At 32.0% G+C, this 18,424-nt stretch overlaps 1 protein-coding gene across 1 annotated transcript in view; it reads right to left on the bottom strand.

Annotated features, from left to right (window-relative positions):
* The window catches only part of LOC126733495 (enolase-phosphatase E1-like), a 33,980-nt gene extending 26,274 nt beyond the window's left edge, over positions 1-7,706 (bottom strand). The window contains exons 1-3 of the mRNA XM_050436811.1: positions 7,452-7,706; positions 1,007-1,245; positions 688-941 (exon numbers count right to left, since the gene is read on the bottom strand). Coding sequence (XP_050292768.1) covers positions 688-941; positions 1,007-1,245; positions 7,452-7,553 — 595 coding nt within the window. The 5' untranslated portion in view covers positions 7,554-7,706. The remainder of the gene's footprint in view (positions 1-687; positions 942-1,006; positions 1,246-7,451) is intronic.
* Positions 7,707-18,424: the final 10,718 nt, after the last annotated feature.

Raw genomic sequence — 18,424 nt, 5'->3', positions numbered from 1 at the left:
CAAAATACAATTTTGCTGGAAAGTGATAGTGAAGAAGAGGAAGAAAGGGAAGAAGCTTTGAGTACTGTGAATTCTTATGCCGATGCATTAAAATGTTGATGATCTAAAAAAATTTACAAAAAATGATTTTGTCACTTTTGAACACCTTAAAAATATCGAATCGAATTTTCAAACCTGCCTTTTTCAGGAAAAAATGAAAAAGAAGAAGCAGGCAAAAATATCTGACTTTTTTAAGGTATAAGATCTGAAATTTGCAACAAATTTTTAAGGATTTTAAATTTCAGTTTTCTTTTTCTGGTATTTAAGGTAGCAATGTACCTATGTTTGTTTATACTTGTAATTTTCATCAATACATGTTAGTTAATAAAAATTATGTTATTAATAAAACATATGTTAGTTAATAAAAATTATGTACATACATTTACATATTTGGGTTTTCTTACTAGCGGACAATAAACTTGGTACCGTCAATGTCCGCTAATGGGAGATTTCACTGTATTCATTTTGACATGTTTAAATATTTACTTTGCTAAAAATAAGGAATTGAAAAAAAATATTTTTAATTTTAAGTCCCCTTTTTTTATTGTTTTTGGTTTGTCTGTTTGATTTGAATTTTTAAGGAATGTACGTTTTCTACCTGTAAGACTTGTAATCAGTAAATAAATAAATATATAAAATAATTCTTACCAGCCACTTGATCGCTTATAAAAAGAACCTCGTCAGGTTTCACACTTAATTCAGCGACAATTTTTTGGTAGCTGTCAGCTTCGGTTTTTGGGCCCACTGATTGGTCGAAATATTCCGTGATATGAGCGGTCAGGTCTCCTTTGATAGAGTGGGAGAACAGTTGCTTCTGAGAATCTTTACTGCCTGTTGAGTATACACAGACTTTTTTTGATTTGGCCCATAATTCAAAAGCAGTTGGCACATCATCAAATACACTGGAATTTTTGTAAAAAGTTTTGATTAAAAATAAAGTAAACAGGAGTAAGGAAGAAGTAATTACTGTGATTTCAAGTCCCCACTTTCATATCCTTTTTGATAGATCATTCCCTGTATGGTTTTTAGTCCAGGAGCTTCACTTCCAGCTTCAGTTAGTTCCGAGACCAGTTTTGCAGCTGCTTCAACATCCAGTTCTGTATCGTCCTTTTTGATTGTCTTGAGGGCTTCCTTTAAATCATCTGATTCCCATTGGGCTTTTAAAGTTTCTGTTGCGTTCTTTGTTGCAAATGGAAAAAGGGTCTCCTAAAGAAACAAAACAGGAATTGTGATTTGCATAAACATTTTTTGTTTATTGTAGCATGTCGGGAATAAAACAATTTTTTATTGATAATAAATCGGAGATTGATAGTTCTATGGCTTTCGCAGTCCAAAAAAAAAACAGGGTTATTTTGGAAATGGTACCAAAAGAATAGTGTCAGGGCAAATTTAAACAACTAAACATTATTTCCTTCTCAGCTATCTACATATTTGAATGTATTATGTTTATGTTTAAAAATTTCCATCTCTTTGCCTACTTGTTACCTAAACATGAACACAATACAAGAAGCCTTAATTTAAATGACATAAGCACAAAGAAGTCGAAAAAGTATTTCAACACCTCATTAGTATAGAGCCTTACTCAGTCATAGAGTATGTGGCCTGTTTGCCCTCCTAGATAGCATATTCTTTATAGCCTTTTTGTTTAAATTAGGTGATATAATGTGAAATTTGTAAGTATGTTAAATGTTGCATTTTATTTTATTTATTATTTTATGGAATTGTTTTAAATATATTGTGTCATCTCATTTAGGAAAATTCTCGGTAGATTCTAGTTTAGGCCTAAATAATAGGTATTCTATTGTTTTGTTTAATTTATGCAAATAAAAAACCTACTCTCTCTCTCTACTCTAATATTGATATGTAGTTATTTATTTACTACACAACCATCAACATCTACCAAAGCCACTGATGGATACTTGCAAATTGTTTAAAAATATTACATATACTGTGATATATTAGGATATATAAATAATGTATATTATAAATTACATAAATAATTCACATTGATATTTATATGAACAAATAACACAAGAAAAAATAATAAAATATGACTAATTTTCTATTGGATTTTAATTTATTTTCTCCAAGACATATAAGTCTCTTGTAAAAGGTTGTTCCTTGATATTCTAGATAACACTATAACATGATAGTCCTATGGTTGGAATCTTTGGTGTGACACTCAAATTATGAGACAGTTTTACCACTAACCAAAAAATGTTTTTTTTTACTCTCGACATGTGTTTCACTAATGATGTTAGCATCTTCGAAAGAATAAAACTACTTACAAGTGACATAATTATACTAAAAACATAACAAATAAGCAGAAAATGCAATGAAGCATGGTCGAACAAATCTTAAACACTAACTAAACTATCAGATTGGACCTTCATCCCTGTTAAGAACGCGTTTTTAAATATTGCTAAAGTTTTGTATGCACCTCATTTCTCATTTTCTATTTTTATAACTGGTTTAAGTAATTTTAATTTGTGTATCCCTACAAAAATTTCTTTAAATCTGACATTAACTGATCTTCTTGTTTGTACTATATAATTTTTATCGATGCAATTAATGCCCTATAGCCCGGATAATACCCCTAAAACTAAATACCAAATACATAGGAAAGTCACACTTTATCACCAAAATCAGATTTAAATAATGTGAGTGTCAATTTCAAGCTGACAGGGATATCCAGGACAACACTCATGCAAAGAACAATTTGGTGACTGCCTATTGACACTGCCATCATTTTGCATGGAAAACACCTTAACCAACTGAAAATGTTTCTGGATGCTGACTTGCTTATGATAAGGGAATGGTGCAATGCAAATTGACTTTATAATAATATGTCAAAAACAAATCTGCTAAGTTTCTAAATGTTCAATGAATTCTGTCACTATCAATAAGGAGCTGATTTCAACTCAGAAGTTTTTAAGATTGACAATTGATTGCAGAGTCAAATTCCTTTAACACATAATTAAAGTGTGCTCGTCATCAGGTTGCTATGCCCTTAGAGAAATTTCTAGGAACTAGACTTTTATAAATGACAAGAAATGCTTGTCATTCCCTTCAGTATAAAATTTGTTTTTGGGACTCATGTTCCCATTGTCCTTTATGGAGTGAGGAATCATGAATCTCGTCAGCATCTTTTTGTGCAAATTAGAATCTTCAACCTTTGTGGCTTATATATGCTTAAAAAACTATGCTCTTCAAAAAGCACAAGCAGGAATTCATAGGATTTAGTTCTTTTAAAACTTGTCTTGCATACACCCTTTGATTGCCCACTATCCATTCAGAGCAAGTGAAGTTGATTTATTTACATGGGTAAAAAACCTTCCACTTTGAATAAGAAAACTGAATTCTTATACTAGATTTTAAAAAATTCTGAGAGAGTCTGTGCTTTCTCTGGCCAACTGTTTTAGCTTCGATAACTTTTTTCAGGTTGGGGTGTTTTCATTTCAATGGGGTTTTAAATACCAATGGGGTTGCCTTGGATCTTGTATTTAGTAGCTCAGATTTAATTAGTGTCGAACATGCGATAGACAAGATTTTTGAGAATAGCTTGCACCATACAGCAATTAGTTTTGACCTTTGTTGTGCAGAAAATTCTGATGATATGATATAGAGGAATATTTTTATGATTTCGGTAAGGGAGATTACATAGCAATTAACAATTGTCTTGCTGGTATAGACTGGAATCAACTGTTTTTGGGAGAGACATCTATTGATGTCATAGTTTCAATTTTCTATAATGTGATCTACTCCTCAATAGAAAGGTTTATTCCTATAAAGAGGTAAAAAAGTTCTTTTTTTCCATGTTGGTTTTCTTCAGAGCTTCGCAGTTTGATCATAAGAAAGAAACAAATTCACAAAAAGTTTAAAATTAGTGGGCAACAGCAGGAATATGATGAATTTGTATTTTTGAGACATCAATGTGAGTACTTAAGAGAGTTGTGCTATCAACAATATATTAATAAGGTGGAAATGAATCTTGCTAGCAATCCAAGGTACTTCTGGTCATATATTCGAAATAAAAGAACTGGTTTTGGCCTTCCCTCCAGAATGACATACAATAACAGGATTAGTATGAATATCTCGGACACTGCAGATATGTTTGCAGAATACTTTTCATCCGTCTATTCAGATGAGCAAGTCAATGACATACCATCTTTTGATGTTGATAAATCAATTTGTCTGAGCAATTTAACTCTGTCAACGCAGGATGTTTATGAGATTATTACTTCCTCTAAGAATAAGCTCTCCGCAGGACCAGATGGGATTCCAGCATTCTTCCTAAAGAAATGTGTTTGTGTTCTTATGAAACCAATACTGTTCATTTTTAACAAATCTCTAGGTACTGGTTCTTATCCCACTCTCTGGAAGAGAAGTTTTCTAAAACCCATTTTTAAATCTGGTAGTAGAAATGAAATTTCCAATTATCGGGCTGTCTGTACAGATTTTTCCAAGGCTTTTGATAGGGTTAACCATGGGGTACTCTTGCAGAAGCTTAGGGCTTGAGGTATTGTGGGGCCTCTTCTTCTTCAGTGGATCTCGGGATTCATCAGAGGTAGAACCCAGACTGTTAATCTTGGAGGGACATGTTCCTCTGAAATTTTGGTGCCATCTGGGGTGCCACAGGGCTCTCACTCGGGCCCTGTTTTGTTTTGCCTCTTTTTGATTGATTTAGTTTGGAAACTTAAAAATTGTCGTGTGCTAATGTTTGCTGATGATGTGAAGCTATTTAGGCTTATCACATCCCTTTCTGATGCTGTGCTCCTGCAAAAAGACCTCAATTTATTCTTTGATTGGTGCCACATGAATAGAATGTCCCTTAATATCAATAAGTGCCATAAGATTACTTTTTCTAAGCAAAGAAACCCTATTGCTTTTCTTTATAAAATAAATAATATAGCAATTGGTGTCAAAACAGAGGTTTCTGACTTTAAAAGTCTTTTAAACTTTTTTGTCTTTTAAAAGTCACATCAATCAGGTGACTGGTAGGGCAATGAAAATGCTGGGTTTTATCCAACGGTGTACAACTGATTTGTCTTTGTTTACTTTTAGATTACTTTATTGCTCTCTTGTTAGGCCCATCTTGGAGTATGGCTCAATTGTGTGGTCCCCGTCATATAACTGCTACATTGAGCAGATTGAAAAAACTCAAAATAAATTTTTAAGGGTGGCGGCTTTTAGATGTGGTTACAGGAGACAGGAGTATTACTATCAGTGGGTCAGGGATAACCTGAACTTACCCACATTAGAGTCACGAAGAACATTACTCGACTTATGTTTTATGCATAAGGTTTTAAATGCTACTATAGATTGTCCTGAGTTATTGTCTCTTTTTAAACTTAGGGTGCCTTCCAGATTGAATACACAATCAGAAATATTTTCAGTCCCATCCCACCATACCAATTATGGCATTAATGAGCCAATTACACGAATGGCTTGAAGTGCTAATGGTCTGTCAGGACAGATAAACTTTTTTGACTCTAGGATAACATCTTTTAAGGGGAAGTTAAAGAATATTATTTCATAGGGGCTTTAATTAATTAACTCATCTACACCTTTCACTGATTTATAGATAGTTTTGTATCTGAATATATATGTTTGTATGGGTATGCTATGTAACACTTTTGTAAATGGATTCCGTTAATAAATAAATAAATAAATACATCACTTAACACTCTGTTTAAATAAATTACGGCTCTGAATCTGTCGCTGACCCGTGTGCAGGTATTCCAAGAGCTTCTCTGTTTCTTGTTATGGTCATCATATCTTGTCAGTCCCCACTCTGATTTGTTGGAAATAACTGAGGATGTTCTTAATGAGCATCACCAGTGATAAGAAGTATAGTGATGGGGCAGTAAGTATACCGAAACCATCAAAATACTCCTCACATGATGTTCTGGGAGCAAGTCCAAATATGCACCGAATTATTCATTTTTGTGCCTTAAAAATATTTTGGGCATCCCTTCCACTACCCCAAAACATGATGCCATAATTCAGCACTGACTGAATGTTTGAAAAGTAAAAAATCTTAATGGTTTCTGAGTCTACGAGTAAGACCACAGAGGCTGCTCAGTTTTGATGTTAAGTAATTTATGTGTGTTTCGTAACTAAGACATCCATCCAAGTGTATACCCAAGAATTTATATATATTTTTATTTTAAAATAAGCACCTATAATAGCACCTATTATAGGTATAATGATTTTTGTTCCTTGTTTTTAAATAAGAATTTTACATTTTGTTTCATTACTTATGTAGGTACGGTACCAGTAGTTAGAGAGTTAATTTTATTTATTTTTATTGTATGTTTTTTATTTTGTATTATTATAACTGTTAGTTGTCAGTAGATCTCATTTTTGTTAAAAAATAGGTACCTTTTTTTTATTCAAAAATTAAATTTTATTTTGTCTTGAGTTTTTTTCCCTCTTTCCATGTAGGAATATTCACTATATACTAACCTAAAAATGGTGGTGAATTGTGAGGGGTGGTCGCAAACTATCAAAATAGCACTTTTTCTATATTTTTAGGAATATTTCATATCACATCAAAAACAGAAAATAAAACAGGTGATAATATCTATTCTCAAATTTTCAGGCTTTAAGAAAATATATGTCTTATTAAAATATTCAAATTTGTTAAGTTTCTATAAGGTTTTGAAATTAAAATTTTAGTTAACTGGTCGCGAACTAGCACATTGACCCTATTACATTGCTAAAATTCAGATTGTACAGAACATTCTGAGGGGGAACAAACAATACACTAGAAAGTTGTATATTTGTGATTTTACTATTACACATAATTAAAAAGACCCAAAGTGCAGATTTAAAGCCCAAATTATGCCTTTTAAAAACGATCATGAAAAGCCCAGACAAGTCTTGAAGTATAAAAACTTCCATAGGCACATAACATTATGCATGTTGTCTCACCCACTGCTTTATAAACCTGTAGAGCAGCTGACCATAGGGTTTAATGACCCAATGGTCTTGCCCACAATACAATTTGCAAGTTGTAACTGTACAACAAGAGCATTTAAATAAATTACAAATGGAACAAAAGGTTGGAAAAATCTTCTAAGAAATACATCAGGTAAAATTCTAACTCATGTATTGAATAAAAACCTTTTGTGAATAGTCTTAGACAACAAAAGCGGGATCGCTCTTTACCTGTGGGTCCCAAGGACGACCAGCTGGGCTATTTTTAGACGGATAACACGTGCAAAAATCATATACCGGTTTAAATGCACGTAGGGACCCGGCGCAACGGTGCTGCACGTTTGGCAAACCGGAGGCCATTTTGCCTAAGCAATTTTTTTTTAAACCACCTAATACACTTATAATAATACACCATATAACATAAAGTACAAAGAAACAACGCTATTTTTCAAGTTTTGGTCTTAACTTACCTTAGCGAAATCAATAGACGTGGTAGTGCCCAAAACATCAACCAGAACGACCGAACATTTCTCGAAAATTGCTGATTTAACGCACTCGCTGTTGGCAGTCATGATGTCTGTTCGGTTTATTTTTCACCTCTAAACGGATTTTACCGGGTTTTTCGGTGTAATTTCACTAAATTCTGACTGTAAAGTGTAGACAGCGAATCTGCAAAGACCGGACAACTGAACAAAATGGAGACTAGCGGAGGAATGACGCTTGCGCTTCCGGAATACCGGCTGCGAGGTCTCCCTGCCCGGCCCCAATTGGTCGAAGAACTGTTACACCGTTGCCAAGTGGTTTAGAAAGTATTAAAATTAGGGATAAGATTATCATTCATCGTTGGTTTTCTGGCAAATTAAAGACAAAAATTAATAATTAATACAAGAGTTTTAGTAGAAAATAGTGTAGTTTTCTCAGATCTGACCATGTCTATGTACAACTTAAATTAAATGGCTCAATATGTTTTTAGGATATAATATGGCGACAATCAGACAACATGGAGGAAAATAAGGCGCGAAATGTTGCACAGTTGCCACCTGGTTCTAAGATTAAACAATTATTTGGGTTTTTCTGCCTTGTAATTTAAATGCTAGTTGTCAATTAATTGTTGATTAAAAATGAGATATTCTGCTGTTTTTGACACACCTATATATCATTAGAAGCCATTAAGACCTAATAATCTCTGATAATAAAGTAACTGACAATGATGGTCCAGGTAAAGCGGGAATGTCGGTAAAGGGTTGCAGTGTTGTCGCCTCTCTGTGTTGAAGCCGTTGAAGCAGGGCCGGTCCTAGACATTTTTTAAGGTGGTGCCAATTTTCGTGAAGGCACCTTCTCCTAGAGTAGTGAAAAAAAATTTTAGGTACCACACTTAAAACAGTTTAGAAAAATTATTGCTGCTAATGAAGTAATAAAACTACTAATCCTACTATTATAGTCATTATAGGACATTATGAAGTAATAATATACATCGGTAATTATAACTATGAGCATCTCGTTAATGATTTAAAAAAATTATTGAAAATAACTAGAAACTAGATAGGACCTAACTACGGGATCTTTATTACACATTTTCTAATATTCTATAATTCTAATCTAATAAATATGAAAATTTCATATTTATTAGATGAGAATAATTATAGCTCATATGGTCATATGGCTCCATATATGGTATATAGCTCATATGGCCTATATCGGAATCGTTTGTCGGCCATCTTTCTTGGCAAATATGACAGAAATGACGTTGTTGACATTGACTGATGGAATATCATTAGTCACATCATAATACATATTGATAACAAACTGACATTCAACAAACACGTCGATGAACTTGTTAAATGTTCCATGAAAACTCTTGGTTTCGTAATCAGATCAACAAGAGAACGTAAAAGTCTTGTTAATTTGTATAGTATCAATGGTAAAAAAAATAGGCTCCATTGTTGGAACCATAATTCATGATGATGATATAGCCGCTTCTCATAGAGTTGCTCGTTTTAACAAGGGGTCGGATACCAGCAATAATTATCCTAAAAACGTCATAGTAAAGTTTTTCTCCGTGTCGAAGAGAAACGAATTTTTAAGTGCAGTTAAGTTAGGTCGAAACCGTGGTTTGAAGGCTTCTGACTTGGGATTTGAGCAGGAAACTAGGTTGTTTGTCAACGAACATCTCTCTCCATACTTCAAGCAGCTGCACAGAAGGGCTCGGGAGTTTTGCAAAATGTCAAACTTTACATATTGCTGGATTAAGGATTCGAAGATCTTCATTAAAAAAGAGGATAATAGTAGGGCTTTTCATGTCTCCAATGAACAAGTTTTGTCGTCTTTGAGTACTTAATCCCTTTTCTTCTTATGTTTAAATACTTTAGTCTATCTCCTATGTATAATCTCTATTTAAATGTCTGTATGCACTGAATTTTCAATTTATTACCAAAATACCAGAGGACTTAGAACAAAAACTGTTGATTTTTACCAATCTATGTGTGCTGCTCAATTTGACTGTGTATCAATAACTGAATCCTGGCTGAAGCCTGATGTGCTGAGCTCGGAGTTATTTCCTTCTGGCTACAATGTTTTTAGATTGGACCGTAGTGCTCTAGTGAGTGGAAAAAGTGATGGTGGCGGAGTAATGCTAGCTGTGCGCGATATCCATTGTGCCGAACTCATACCAAGATTATGTAACACCAATAATATAATTGAAGATATATGGGTCAGTGTCGTCTTAAATGGAGGTAATAAATTGTTAATTTGTACTGTCTATGTCCCCCCTCACGCATCTAATTGCGTGTAGTCAAAAGAAGAGTCTGTACTAAGTAACAAAATTAATGGGAAAGTTTTATTGCTAGGTGATTTTAACTTGCCTAATTTATCCTGGTCGCGTAATAACAAACTAAATTCTGATAACGCCACTGACCCATGTAGCAAATGCTTTACTGATTTTTACTTCCTTAATGGTTTAAAACAATTTAATTATATTTTGAATTCAAGGAATAGAATTTTAGATTTAGTTGTAGGTACTAATTCTTTAATAACCGAGGTACTTAAATGTAATTACCCATTAGTGCCTGAGGACAGTCATCATATGTCGTTGGAGGTAAATATTAAGTTAAATTATGAAAAAAAAGTCGTGTGTAATTCTTATCAAAAGGTAAATTTCATTAGGGCAAATTATGCAGTTATTAATGAGAAAAATCGTTCTCTTCAGTGGAAGGATTTATTTTTATCTCGTGATGTAGATAACAACATCGAATGTTTTTACGCAGAACTGAGTAATATTGTGAATTCTGAAATATCAAAAATAAAAATTAAAAAGCGCCAATATCCTTTATGGTTTTCTAAGCACACTATTAATTTAATAAAGAATAAAGTGCAGGTGCACAGAGACTGGAAAAAATACATTCTACAGTCTGACTACGATATTTTCTCAAATTTACGTAAAACTGTAAAACTAAATATTAGTAAAGACTATAAAGTTTACATTACTAAAACAGAGGAAAATATTAAGCATGACACAAAGTACTTTTGGTCGTTTATTAATAATAAAAGGAATACAAAAAATTTGCCGTTAAAAATGACCTTTAATGATCAATATGCTACGAATAACTCTGACATTTGTGAACTTTCTCAATGTTTTTTAGCAGTGTTTTTGAACCATCTAATACTCCATCATTAATTGATGTTGTCCAATCAAAAGAATGTTTTACTGTTGATCATGTTCGAGAAGACGATATTAGAGAAGCATTATGCTCTATGAATCCCAAAAAGGGTCCTGGGCCAGACGGATTTCCCTCAATATTTCTGAAATCATGTCCTAATCTTTGTGAGCCTCTATATTTATTGTATAATCAATGTATTTCAACTGGTAAATACCCTAAGCTTTGGAAAGTGGCCCAAATTGTGCCTATTTTTAAATCAGGAGATAAAAGCGCTATCAATAACTATAGACCGATTTCTCTCTTGAGCCATTTTGGGAAACTGTTTGAGTCTCTTATTTTGGATCAATTATTTTTTATTCTTAGGGGATTGATTGACTTAAACCAACACGGCTTTTTTAAAAAAAGATCGGCACTGACTAACCTTGTGCCTTACGTTCAACTCATATCTGAGAATATGGAGCGAGGTTCTGAGACTTGTACAGTGTACACCGATTTCTCTAAAGCTTTCGATAAGGTCCACCACCCAACTCTTTTAATAAAGGTTGAGAATTTCGGGGTACATGGGGCTTTGTTTGAAATTTTTAAAAGTTACTTAAGTGAAAGATCTCAGTATGTTGTTGTAAATGGCCAAAAATCGAAGAGTACAGCTGTGACTTCAGGTGTGCCTCAGGGGTCACACTTGGGTCCTCTGCTGTTTATCATTTTCCTATATGATATAGAGCAATGTTTTTCACATAGTAGCTATGCTTTATATGCAGATGATCTTAAAATCTCAAAAACTATTAATTCGGCTGCTGATTACTTTACTTTACAGTACGATTTATCTAATTTTATGAATTACTGTACTTTGAATAGACTTTTTGTCAATTTGGATAAATGTAATTATATTTTGTTCTTTAAAAGGCCTGTTCCTCTGCAAGTTAAATGTGATCTTTACCTAAATAATGTTAAGCTTAAATATTTGGATTATATTAAGGATCTTGGGGTGACATTGGATCCTAGGCTTTTGTTTGAAAAGCATCTTGAAAATATTGTACAAAAGGCTCTTAAAAATCTTGGATTTGTTTTTCGAGCAACAAAAGGATTTAGCAACATAAATTCCTTAACAATTTTATTCAATAGTATAGTAAGACCTGTACTGGAATACGCAACAACAGTTTGGAATCCAATGTACGCCAATTATATTGGCCGACTAGAGAGTGTGCAGCGCAAATTTGTTAACACTTTAAATTATAGGTTTAACAGACGACGGCGTTTCTTTAGTTATGATGATAATTTAAAATTTTATAATATGCAATCGTTGGAGGTCCGAAGAAGAAATTTTGATTTAATATTTATATACAAGGCCGTAAACAACTTTATTGATTCTTCATCTGTTTTAGAAAAACTCAATTTTAACATCAATCCTTACATCCTTCGTAATAGACAAACTTTTGTAGTATCCAGGTATTTTTCCAATTACTTATCGAATTCTCCAATTATTAGATGTACCCGTATGTATAATAGTTTGGAGTTAAACCATCCTAATATTGACTTATTTTTTTTGAGCTTTGATGCCTTTAAACGACACCTAAGACGGCTTCCTGATTAAACTACATAAGTAATTCTTTCTAGATTGTGATGTAATTTTAAGAATTAATTCTCTGTAGTTGTAATTATTATTATATAGAACTTGTTTACTAATTTGTAATTGTGATATAACGTGCTTTCTTATTATTGGACAGCTGTGCCTGTCTGTTAGAAAGCCTTGACTGTAAATAAATAAATAAATAAATAAATAATGGCCTAATTAATCCTAAATTACTTTATGCAGCAATATGGTGTGGTTCCCCAACTGTAATATCCATATGGACAGACTAGAATATGTGCAGCGCAGGTTTTTGAAGTATCTCTATGCTTCAAAAACCAACCAACCACCAACATCTATTGCTATAAAATTATACTGAGCGTCAACCAGGGCTAGTAAGACAACTGAGAATGTCTTTTTGTAGTTAAAAAAAAATGACCCACTATTTGGTGGTGCTTGTATTACAGTGTGCTTGCCGTCTAAGGCACCTAGGCAATAAGGAAAGTTCAAAAGACTATAAAAATCATTAGCAATAGATTTCCATTTTTCTTCGAAGGGTTGAGGCAATTCTTCAATCAAAAGGTTTTCAATAATAATTTTACATGTTTCGATTAAAATGGTATATACCGTGCTGTGACCTAAGCGATAGCTAAATGATATTGTTTTCATCTCCGGTAGCCAGATATCTGAAAGAAAAAAAATCTTTGGAATTTTATTTCGTATTTTTAAAGGGTGTTTGAATAAAGAATACTAAACCTGTATACATAATTTTTAATAACACTTAAGTTCTAATCAATTATTCTAAAAAGGATATTTTTATTTCAGTATCAGCTTGTAAAAACCGATGGAATAACATTAGGGACACATACCGAAAGGGATTGAAAAAAAATGTTACTAAAAGCGGTCAGAGCGCAAAGAAAATCAAGTTGTACAAATATTCCACGCAATTGGAATTTTTAAATAAGTATTTTGGGGAGAGGGCCACAAAAGGGAATATAGATGGCCAAGAAGAAGAAGAATAAGACGAAGAAAAAGTAAATATAGAGTCTGAGAGCATTCGAGAAAATATTGTCGAAGAGTCTACTTTACTTTCTGAACCTGAATGTTCAACAAGTGATATTATATTCTCTCCGTCACATAACAATATTCGTGAAACTGAAAGGAAAATAACACCAATAAGAAAAGCAAAAAAAGTGGAAATCCAATTGAGTGCATCTGGAAAATTAATGGACTACTTGTTAAAGAAAAATGAAAGTTATACTGCCGTACATCCCGTTGACACTTTCTTAGCTTCTATAGGTTCAACTCTAAAATCTTTAGATCCATATTCATTACATTTGGCAAAAGCAGAAATATGTAATATTACGCAAAAATATGAAATGCAAATGTTAAGGAATCAGCGGCGACAAAGACCAACATCTGAAGATAATAGGTCATCCACAGCACATTATTCAAATAGTTCATCAGTAGTTGCTACTCCACTGAATTCACCCACCGATGGAAATGAACAGTATAGTAACAGTTCAGATTCACAACAATCCCATCAGCATGCAGAAAATCAGTTACAAAATTACTATCAAAATTTCACTTCATATAAATTTTTTTGAAATAAAATATTTTTTCTAATAACTTATATTTGCTGTCATAACTGGAATAAATTACTATTTAATTTAAATTAAACATTATTTCTTGTTTTCATTAATATGCAGTCCCATAAAAACAAGATATTTTTCAAACAGAGCAAGTCAAGCATGGTCCTATAGTTACCCATTTTTTGGCGCCTATATTATGGTAAAATAATGCTAATATTCAGATAATATGTCATACTTGTCACAAAGTAACGAATTTCGCGGGCCAGAAGACTGTTTCGACATTTACTTACCTTAGACATACAGCTAGTCGCTGCTTTGGTGCAATAGCCCTTCTCCAATGAGTATCTTACTTTCTTAAGTAGGGTTCGATTTTATTAAGAAGTACATAAAAACAATCTTTAGACATTCTAAAATACTCATAAAATTTGGTTTCATCATCGACTAATTCCCTGTACAGTGTACTTAATTCTCCCTCAGTTTCCCTTTTCAACCACGCCTTATGTACGGACTTCCTCTTTCGGGTTTGGGTCGCTTCTTCTTCTTCATCAAGAGCTATAGCAATCATTGCTAATTCATCGTCTGTAAAACTTGCCATTTCGCAAATTTTTAGAGAAACCTACTACAACTTAACAATAATCAGTGAACAATTTATTGACTGATATGTATGAATAGCCGTCACAGATGTTGACTGAATTAGACTGAGACGGAACGACAACGGAACTGAGACGTGACTGACGTGTGTGAATAGACCTTAATGGGTCGAAGTTTCGTGACTGTTTTAAGGCAACTTACTTTTGACAACGGTATAACTTCCGCTACCTTCCACTGTAAGGGAAAAATGCTTTTCTTTATGCATGTGTTAAATATTTCAGTAAGAATATATAGAATTGTCGGATAACACGCGGCAGCATTAGAAGCGAAATTCCATCTGCACCAGTCGCATTGGATTTTATTTGCGAGAGAGCTCAGACGACTTTATACTCGTTTATGAGCTCGAGTTCAAATTCTGATCTTGTGCATTTTGTGTTAAGGTACATGGTATTATAGTCCACATTATTAGAGATTTGCCTTACTGAGTCTATAAAGTATTTCTTAATTATGCCAGGGTTTTTCAAGTGATAAGGAATATCCATATTACTTTTTGATCTACTGTAAATATTAAGGTGTTTAAGAGTCTTCCAGACTTCTTTGGAATTTTTGGTACGACTTACATAGTCAGCATAAGATTTTTTTTCCGCCCGAACGGTTTTACTTTAGCCGTTCGAGTTTAGTTAGATTTTTAATTTCCTTAAATGCTTCCCAGTCTCGTACGCATTTAAACATTCCGGTATAGGATTTGACACTTAGGCGAATTTGATTGGTCCATGTCAAATAATCAACTAATCACAAAGTAGTGCTGAAAACGATGGCAGAATGTTGAACGGTGCTCAAATGCAGGTCAGAATGTTGCGCATTACTTTTTGCATATACAAATATTAAAATAAACAGCTTATCTAAACTACCGTAGCTGTTCTTATTAAGAACAAATAATTATTTAATATCTATATTTTAATAAGAACAGTTAAGGTAGTTTGTCATAGTTTTTGGCAGATAGCATAACAATGTTTTTTCTTTATGCTAGGTATATGCTGACGTTATGTGAAATGACTGGGCTTTTCATGAATTGACAAATTTAACTATAAGACTTATACATAAATATTCTTGAATCGAATCTTGAAAATTGAATAATAACAATTAGTTATTATTTTAACATTGAACTAAGTGCTAACCCATTTTTGATACGACGTTTTTCTAATCATAAATAAAAAATGGTTCCTTCAATCAGAATAGAACGCTACCCTCTAATTCATTGTACTCAAAACAATTTTTGTTAAAAGGTCTTCATAAAATGCGTTTACTGCCAAGAAACCTTGTAAACGATAGTACACTCAGAAAAATTTGATAGGTTGATTAAAACAAAAAATATTGTTAAGTTACAAAACCGCTTTTTTTGTAAAAAAAACTACTATATTATTTATTTTAACTAAAGGGTAATAGTTAATGTAATCATAAAAAAATTGTTACCATACAAAATTAATTTATCTAATAATTTAGATAATTTTAACTTAAGTTTTGTTGCCTAACAACCTTTTCGTTATTAAAAAAGTTATTTTAACTATTTCTTTATTTGTTTTCCCACCGTTTAGTCAAATTTTGTTAATTCAAACTAAAAAATGTTTAATTTATTTTTAACTATTATTTTATAATATATTTAACCCACATTCTTTGTTAAACTACTAATATATAGAAAATTTACACTATTTTTTGTTAAATCAGCCCACTAATTTATTTGGATAAACCAAATTATTGTTTGCAATAATATAAGTTAATTTTACTTATTAGGAATAGTTACTTTAACAATAAGAAATTGCCAACTGTCTAATAAAATTTACTTAAGAAATAGTATAATTTAACAACAGTTGGGTTACATAACCATGCTTTTTTGTTAATTGAAACTAAAAAATTTTCAATTTTAATTTTGCCTATTCCGACGTGGTAAATTGAACCCACTTTAGTTGTAAAGCAACTAGTATTTAGTAAAGCAACAATTTTTTTTGTTAAATCAACCTACTACTTTGCTTGGATCATCCACAATGTTGTTTTAAATAACTATATTCATTGATTGATTTTACCACTTATTCCAGGTAAATTTACAACGTTTTTTCGTATTCCTGGAAATATAAGTAGCACACGATACATATTCTTTGCTTGCCGCCCGTTTCATTCTTTTCCACAATACGGCTCGCGTTGCACGTTGATAAAATTGCGCGCCAAATAATAGGAATAGGAAATAATTTTCTTCATTTTGTATTATACACTCAGTGTTTTGTTATTTTTTATATTTTATAAGAGTGAGTAAACAATTGGTGTAGTAAAGATGGATGATGATTTTTCAGTAAGATATACAAATCAGTTTTAAAATCTCTACTCAATTCAACTAAAGACGAAGGTGGTCTCAATTTATCCAGCCTGTCTAAACCTCCTCTTGAAATTGGTTTAAACTATTCTGGGCTGACTTATCAAGCTGAGTCTGAACCAGAAATCGAGGAAACTTTAACATTAAAACGCCTTCTGCAAAGTTGGGGTTTTGAAAATTTATTCGAAATCTTAAAATGTAAGTAATTTTTCCATTATTACCAATTTCATTTTTAAAGTATATCCACTTATTCCTTGTGCAATACTCATGGATCCACATTAACCTCCACACAAATTAGTAAAATCGACAATCACTTTCAATCTTATAAAGTATTAAATAAAATCAACACTTTTTTTATATTTTCAACACTTCATGAATTTCACTACTGCTGCTATTCACGTATATAAATCACCAAATGGTTTTGTAAGACCAAAATATTATTAAAAGGTTACAATTGATAATTGGTTATAAAAATAATGTAACAGATATAAAACAAAATTGGTATAATCATCAAAGGTGTAAAAGCAAAAAAAAGTTAGATTTATTATTTTTTTAAATTGCCTTTAAGTATATTTTAAATAAAGATAATTTTAAAAATATTTTTAAAGTTGACCGAATAATTTTAAGTTATTTATGGATTAATTTTAAGACATTTTGGATAAAAATCTTGTGTTTTATTAAACCCAACCAAAATAATTAATATCTGACTAAAATTGTCGCTAAAAATTATTATTAATTTTATACTCGTTAATGGTCATGCATGTTCAATAAAAAAATAAAACAAATGTTATGAGAACCAATTTCTTCATATTAAAGGATTAAACCCTTTCGTTTTGATTTTTTTGTTAAACTTGAATGAAAGTCAAAATTGAAGTTTAACACCCTGTGTTTCAGTGTATACATTATACATTTTCACGGCCGATGAAAAGACTGACCTTTAAACAGGTATTTGAAATCCCACAGTAAAGCATTAATAATGAAAAATTATACAAATGCTATTAATAAAGCCAAACCAAAAAATTTAAATAAATATTTAAAACAAATATCGCTATACCTACCACCTAATTGTATAACAACTAAAAAAAAGTAAACAAAAATAAATAGTCATTCAACTAAAAAAAATTGGTAGAGAACGAACATAATCGTAAGTATACCTCGTTTTTTTTGTTGCCTAAATGAACATATTGATATCGGACAAATATTTTGTTTATACAAACAAAATAATAGTAATATAACAAAAAAATTGTTAAAGTACGAAAAGAGATGTCAATACACCTTCTAAATTGTTGCTGCATAAAAAATTTTGTTAAACGACTATTATTTAGTTAATTCGCTAAGACCATGTTAAAATCAACGAAAAAAATTGTAGCAGAACAAAATCAATTTAACCATTAAAATTTGGTTAATATAACTATGAAGGTAGTTTGACGCATTTTCATATGCTCTTTTTGGTTGATTTTACTTATGGTTTTTGTTGAGTGTATATACCGCTTATATCAATTATTAACCTATTACATAAATTAATGGGAAGTTTTAGCTAAGAAATATTTAGACTACCTGTATGCAAATTTTTTAGCATTTTTAATACTGGACTTATAACGCCATGACGAAAATGTCTGTTCCTCATATTCATTCAACCATTCCACGACATCTTTTTCATTTTTCATGTTGC

This window comes from Anthonomus grandis, chromosome 2 (assembly GCF_022605725.1).
Source record: "Anthonomus grandis grandis chromosome 2, icAntGran1.3, whole genome shotgun sequence".
NCBI lineage: Eukaryota > Metazoa > Arthropoda > Insecta > Coleoptera > Curculionidae > Anthonomus > Anthonomus grandis.
The sequence above is the reverse complement of the archived record's forward strand: the minus strand, read 5'-3'. Positions and strand labels throughout refer to the sequence as shown.